The sequence below is a fragment of the Monodelphis domestica genome, chromosome 4 (genome assembly GCF_027887165.1).
Source record: "Monodelphis domestica isolate mMonDom1 chromosome 4, mMonDom1.pri, whole genome shotgun sequence".
NCBI lineage: Eukaryota > Metazoa > Chordata > Mammalia > Didelphimorphia > Didelphidae > Monodelphis > Monodelphis domestica.
This window is the reverse complement of record NC_077230.1, coordinates 353,548,215-353,555,303: the sequence shown is the minus strand read 5'-3', so window position 1 is coordinate 353,555,303 and position 7,089 is coordinate 353,548,215. Positions and strand designations below refer to the sequence as shown.

Genomic DNA, 7,089 nt, shown 5'->3' with positions numbered 1-7,089 from the left:
AGCCCCAGAATGAAAATTTGAGTCTAGAATGCAGGCTTTGAATTCTTGGCCACATAAAAAACCTAGTCCAGTCAGACAGTGATGTGACCTCGTTCTTTCTTTCCTTTTTTAAAAAATCTCTTACGTTTTGTCTTGGAATTGAGTCTCAGTATTGGTTCCAAGGCAGAAGTGTGTTAAGGGCTAGTCAATTGGGGTTAAACAACTTGTCCATCATCTCAGAGCAAGCTGAGGCCAGATTTGAACTCAAGACTTTCCATCTCCAGGCCTGGCCTTCCAACCACTGAGCTACCTAGCTGCCCTGATATTGTATTTTTCTCCTGGGAAATAATATATTTTTTTGGCTATAGCAGCTTATGTCACCTAGGACATATTTCAAAAAGAACTGTGTGTGCTATTCTAAAATTATAGTCAAATAGTTCGTTTTCAATGAAAATGAATGAAGATTTTGCCCATGGACCTAGAACCTGATCTTATTTAAAAAGAGTATTCTATACTCATGTTTGCTCAATCTGGATACAATGTCAGTGCCTCCACCTTCCTCCTCACAGGCTTCCCTGGTCTGGAACAGTCATATGTGTGGATTGCTATCCCCTTCTCCTCCATCTATGCCATGGTTCTCTTTGGGAATTGCATGATTCTCCATGTGATCCGGACTGAACAGAGTCTGCATGAGCCCATGTTTTATTTCCTAGCTATGCTGGCGCTCACTGACTTGTGCATGGGCTTGTCTACGGTGCACACAGTGTTGGGCATCCTATGGGGGCTCAGTCATGAGATCAGTTTGGATGCCTGTATTGGCCAGTCTTACTTCATTCATGGTCTGTCTTTTATGGAATCTTCTGTCCTGCTTGCAATGTCCTTTGATCGTTACATTGCAATCTGCAACCCACTACGCTACTCTTCTATATTAACTGCGACCAGAATAATAAAAATTGGGATAGCTATTGTGATTAGGAGCTTCCTGTTTATCACTCCTGCTATTATTCGCCTTAAGTTTTTCCATTACTGCAGGCCCCATGTTCTCTCTCATTCCTTCTGTCTCCATCAGGACCTCCTCAGGTTGACCTGCTCTGACATCCGCTTTAATAGTTTCTATGCTTTGGGGTTAGTCATTTGCACCCTATTGTTAGACTCTGTCCTTATCCTTGTTTCCTATGTACTAATCCTGAAATCTGTCTTGGCAATTGCATCTCCGGATGAGAGACTCAAATCTTTCCAGACTTGTGTCTCCCATATCTGTGCTGTCCTAGTCTTTTACATTCCCATCATCAGTCTAACTATGGTACACCGTTTTGGCAAGCATCTCTCCCCTATAGTGCATGTCCTTATGGGTAATATTTATATTCTTTTCCCACCCTTGATGAACCCAATTATCTACAGTGTCAAGACCCAGCAGATCCGAAGCAGGATAAAAAGACTCTTCTCAGGGCAAAGGTACTGAGTCACTCTAGTGTTGTGCGAAGATAAGATTTTTCAATTTTAATTTTTTATTTTATTTTAGTAGAAGTAAAGATATTTTCCTAATAATTTATCTTTTAAGTTTGCATTGTGTATGGGATAACTTGAAAAATCAATGTCCAGATAGAATATGCTCCAACTGGGTCATCAGTTCATTAAGTGTCCAACCAAAGAGAGATTACTAAGACATATAATATTGTTGAATTAATCCTCTGGGGAAAATATGTAACAGTAGAATCAATGACTGTATGTATCATTGAAACGGGGTGTTCACAAGCATGAATGTCTGCATAAATGTTTTATGGATCTTCTGTATCTAGCTTTTAGCATTTTTTGTAACTGGCAAAGGATGTCAAAAGATTATGTGTAGTCTTTAAAGAAAGGGAATAATAAATTCAACTTGACAGAACCCAAGAATTAAAAGTATACACTCAACAATCGTGTAAAGAGAAACCAGTGCTTAGAAAGTTGTATTGATGCCAAGAGAGCATATCTTGTGAGAAGTGTGAAAAAACACATTTTTCAAAGAGTAAAATATGAGAATTTGCATTGTTCAGCTATGCATAGTTGAGTCTTATAACTGATCCTATGTATGCATTGTGCTATCTACCTGTATCTCTGCATAGTTTTTTTTTAACAAAAGTTTTGATTTTGTTTCTCTAATTGTTACTGGCGTAACAGGAGATTAAGAAGGAAAAAATGATGTTTCTTTTAAAGTGTGAAAAAGTATATGACTAAAAAGAGAGAATGAGCATGATAGAAAATGTGGGAGAGAAACAAAGAGGTAATATGAATAATCCAAGCAGATGGCGACAAAGGAGTCGTTCTTGGGAAAAGAATGATTAATTGATGGAAGGTGGACTAAAGTAAACAATGATCAAACATCATTGGATTTGACCTTAGCTTTAGCTAATAGTATGAGTATAAAAGGTATTAGTTGCATGCTTCTTTTAAGAAGAGTTATAAATTATACTGGGAAGCATTATAAAATCATATAAACACATTACAGCAAGGAAACTTAGAGATTATAAATTCATTTTAAATGTGATTAGACAATCTACTCTCTGTTTGAAAACTTCCACTAACTGGGAATTCATGACTGCTCCTGTTTTTTTTTTTATTTTTAATTTAATTGTGGGACAAATTTTTCTTATTTTGAAGATAAAGTATGCTTCTCTATACTTTCTACACATTTCTCCTACTATCCTCTGTGATAAAGCAAAAGAGATATTAATTTTCTTCTAAATGCCAGATCTTCCTTTTCCAGTCACATATAACATGTTGATATCGCTTATTTCAGTTATCAAATATTAACTTACTGGTGATATACTAAAGCCATTTTACAATACCCACCATATGTCTTTGCTTTGTCATTTTTATCACCTGGAATCATAATAATTCTCAAGATTTAGATGATCAATATTTCACAAAAATGCAGCCTGGCTGTGAGAACACTGATGTTGAAAATGTGGGTTTTAGAAACATGAAGGATCTGGGAGTTTTCAAAGGCAGCTTACTGTGATTCCTAAAATCTGGTGTTTATAGTGAATGCAAAATTCCTTCTGACTTGATCAGGAAAGAATGTACTTACTCTTATTAGTCCTCCTTTTTAGTCTCTGTGATCTTAAGAATGCTGCCTAATTAAAAATGCAAATTAAAACAACTCTGAGGTACCACCTTATACCTAGCAGACTGGCCAACATGGCAGCAAAGGAAAGTGACAAATGTTGGAGGGAATGTGGCAAAATTGGGACTCTAAAATGCTGCTGGTAGAGTTGTGAATTGGTCCAACCATTCTGGAGGGCAATTTGGAACTATGTTGAAAGGTTTTAAAAAAATTCCTACCCTTTGACCCAGCCATACCACTGTTGGGTTTTTACCCCAAAGAGAAAACATGGAAAGAGACTTGTACAAAAAATATTTGTAGCCACACTCTTTGTGGTGGTAAAAAGTTGGATTAGAAAATGAGGGGATGCCTTTCAATTGGGGAATGGCTGAATAAATTGTGGCATATGCTGGTGATGGAATACTATTGTGCCCGAAGGAATAATGAATGGGAGAAATTCCATGTGAACTGGAAATGCAGAGTAAAAGGAGCAGAACCAGGAGAACAATGTACACAGAGACTGATACACTGTGGTACAATAGAATGTAATGGACTTCTCTACTAACAGCAATACAGGACAATCGAGAGGAACTCCTGAGAAAGAACACTATCCACATCCAGAGAAAGACCTGTGGAAACAGAAATGCAGAAGAAACATGATTGATCACATAGTTCAAAGGGGATTTGATTAGGGTTTTGATGTAAAAGATCACTCTACTGTAAATATGAATAACATGGAAATAGGTTTTGAACAATGACACATGTATAACCCAGTGGAACTGCTTGTCAGCTTTAGGAGGGGGAAAGAAAGAGGAGGGGGAGGGAGGGAATCATAAATCATGTAACCATGGAAAAACATTCTAAATAAATTTTTATAAGAATTCTGCCTAATTGATCTAATTTGAGGAACTTCAATTTCATACAATCTTCTCATATTGACTTTTCTGTCTGTAAAATTATTCAGATATTTTTCTCCCATAATTTTGTAAAGACAGACCTCCAGCATCCTTTTCCTGAGGTTTTAGTTCCAGGCATAGGACCTTCCATTTTTCTATATTAAATTCCATCATATGACATCCTACCCTTCAAGCCTATTGAAGCAATAGAATAGATATTTGTAAGGGAGGTCTGAAACCAAACTAAGAAGTCCTACATACTATGTTCATAAAGTTGGCATGCAGTCATCATCTGAAGACCCAAAGTGGAGACTTCCTATCTAGCAAGGAAATACATTCTTCTTTTATATAGCTCTTAGTGTTGAGTTTTTTTTCTCTTTCATTGGTTGTATTTATATTGTAATTTACATCTTCCAACTCATTATACTAGGTCTATCCCCTAGAGACTAACAAAAGATAAGTCATCATCCTTCTTTTATATGTTACAGTCAGTTACTTGGAAGACAAATCCCATTCAAGTCACATCTTCAAAGGTAAACTTTTGAAGGGAAAGTCCTTTAATAGTGCTCCTATGGTATGATCTTACTCTCTTTAATTCACTTTGGACAATTTCCAAGTTACCAATTTCCTTCAAATATTTTTGACAATCTTGCTTCATGAACATTCCCCCTCCAACCCCAAAGAAATCCCCAGGCTGGCCCTTGTCCCAAATTGAACAACGAACTATTAAGCATCCATTGAATACCCTGAGTAGTCATGGCTGGAGGTCAAATCTTAAGTAACTTTTTGGTCTTAGTCTCTCTATTATATTTGGGTTTCTCATTATATTATTCTCTTTTCCAATCCTCTATGTAATTAGTCAGTTCTTCTTTGCCTATACTCCCTACGGTATAAATATAGCTTCAAGTTCTTTTTTGAAGGAAATTCTCATGATTGGTGTCTTTCGTGGACATTGTGTTCCCACAATATCAGAGCTTGGGTCCATGTGGTGTGTGTGTATGACTCTGTGTGGTGGCCATTTGAACATTGTCTCTCTTGCCCTGATTAAAGATGTGTTTTAGGGTAACTGTTTTGGTGGTTCTGTATTTTTATCAGGTTGACATTATAAGGGTTAGAAGTGAACATGATACTCATTCAAATTAATAAGTATTCATTAAAGATCTATGGAAATTTGAAGGCTTGAAACATAATCTAATCTGAGCAGAATGAAACATTCCTTTCTCCCTAAATACAGTTTTCTGACTTAATGCAATATAAAAAAGATTTTAAAAGCTATTCACATATAGAGTATGGATACTATCAGTATATTTTAAAAAAAATAAAACCTTGAGGAACTGTTTGGAAGGACCATCTGACCTGGTTCCAGAGGGCTGGCTCACTTAAAGAAGTACAGATTCTAAACAAAATCTTAGAAAATAAAGAAATTCATTAGGAGAAAGTAGTAAATGGGTGAAAAACTATAAACAGGAGGATCAAGATTATATACCTTCAAGAAAAGAGACAAAAAGGGGATTGCTTTGACAGAAAAGTCACAGATATAGAAAAGGGGGAAAATGAGGCAGATTCTGAAATTTGACAGATGGGTCTATCAATAAACACTATGTGTGTGGCAGCTTGATATATGGCATGCAAAGGTACACACCGTCAGTTGTGTATTTGTAGCAAGAAGTCTTGATGTTTGAGGTTTGAGGGAAAAGGTACATATCAGTGAAGGAGTAAGTTATTATACATTACACATTTTTGTGAAGGGCTCAGACTGTAAATGTATGTGAAATGACTTCAGTGTTTTCACAACTGCTTCTTTGATTGCATCTGAGCTTGTTCTAACCATTCTGCCTTCCTGAAGTTAGAGGCCAGGATTTTTTTTATCACTTATTCTTTGGGGCTTAGAGGTCTCCAAGATTCTCAAGGGTCCCATATCTCACCACAGAACTGTTTAACTCCCATGTATGATAAGTTAGCTTACATATACAAGAGAGATTATGCTGTACAAGTTTTACCTTATCCCTTGAATGAGCAAGGGAAGAAATAATCACTTAAAGTTGTAGGTCAAGCCTCAAACAAGGAGGAAACAAAAGTATTGTGTATGATAATTTTCTCTTTAATTTTATGCACCTTCTCATTCTGCTGTTTAGTCTCCCAAAAACATTTTTCACTTTGGAGCAAAGCAGGATGGTGTTACAAATTTGTTCCTCTACCATTAATTTTTCTGTTTATGCTCTGTTTTCAGTTTTACTTCTTTCTATACTTTTAGAAATAAATCTTAGCAATCCTTTAATTGTTATGTTAGGATAGAATGAATATACAGAGTTAAAAATAAAGTACAGAGAGACAATATCAAAGGAACAAATAATTTCCAGCTGGTGGCGTCAGGGAAGATTTCAAGGATGTTGTGTCAATGGTAGTCTGTGTTTGGCCCCCAAATAAAAACCCATATTATACAGAACTTTAAGAATTCTATTTTCTTCACAATCACTCTTTGAGTTAGGTAACTCAAATATCAACTTTTATTTTGAAATGAGGTTCAAAGCACCTAAGTGATTTATCTTGTGTTATACAATATTCTTGGAGCTTAGATTGAACCCTAGGTTTTTCTTACTCTAAGATTAGGGATGTTACCAAACATGACAATATCTTTCCATGCTCAATACCAACTTTGGAAATTGTTAGATGGGTGGATATTTTTAACTTTTAGCAATCTATGGTGAGAAAGAACTAAATACTAATATTCTATTTGAGACATTTTTATTATCAGAACAGCTCAAATAATAATCCTTAATCCATCCATTAAAGGCAAGGATAGAAATTTTTCACCATCTTTGATTATTTCACTTATTTTCTAGACTGCCAGAGTTCTTGGAGATTTCTGAGTTCTTACCAGTTTAGGGAGAAAGAAGGATGTCAGAGAATGATTGGACAGAAATTTGAATCATTGAAGAAAGTCTCAATCTGGGTATAGCTACTGATTTTGGCTCATAATTCATTTGATAAAAACAAAGAATTAAAAAATTAGGCATACAAATGTGAAAAATATTTTGACACATAACACCCCCTTTGTAGTACTAGTTAGGGAATGCAGGGTTGGTGGTGATCATCTCCCCATCCTCTATCAATGTATGTCCTCATTTA

The 7,089-nt window shown here is 35.9% G+C and overlaps 1 protein-coding gene across 1 annotated transcript; it reads left to right on the top strand.

The window, feature by feature from the left end:
• Positions 1-496: 496 nt before the first annotated feature.
• On the top strand, positions 497-1,441 carry LOC100021854 (olfactory receptor 51V1-like). Its single transcript, XM_001373845.3, has one exon. It carries the CDS (start codon positions 497-499, stop codon positions 1,439-1,441), a length of 945 nt encoding a protein of 314 aa, XP_001373882.3.
• The last annotated feature ends 5,648 nt before the right edge of the window (positions 1,442-7,089 follow it).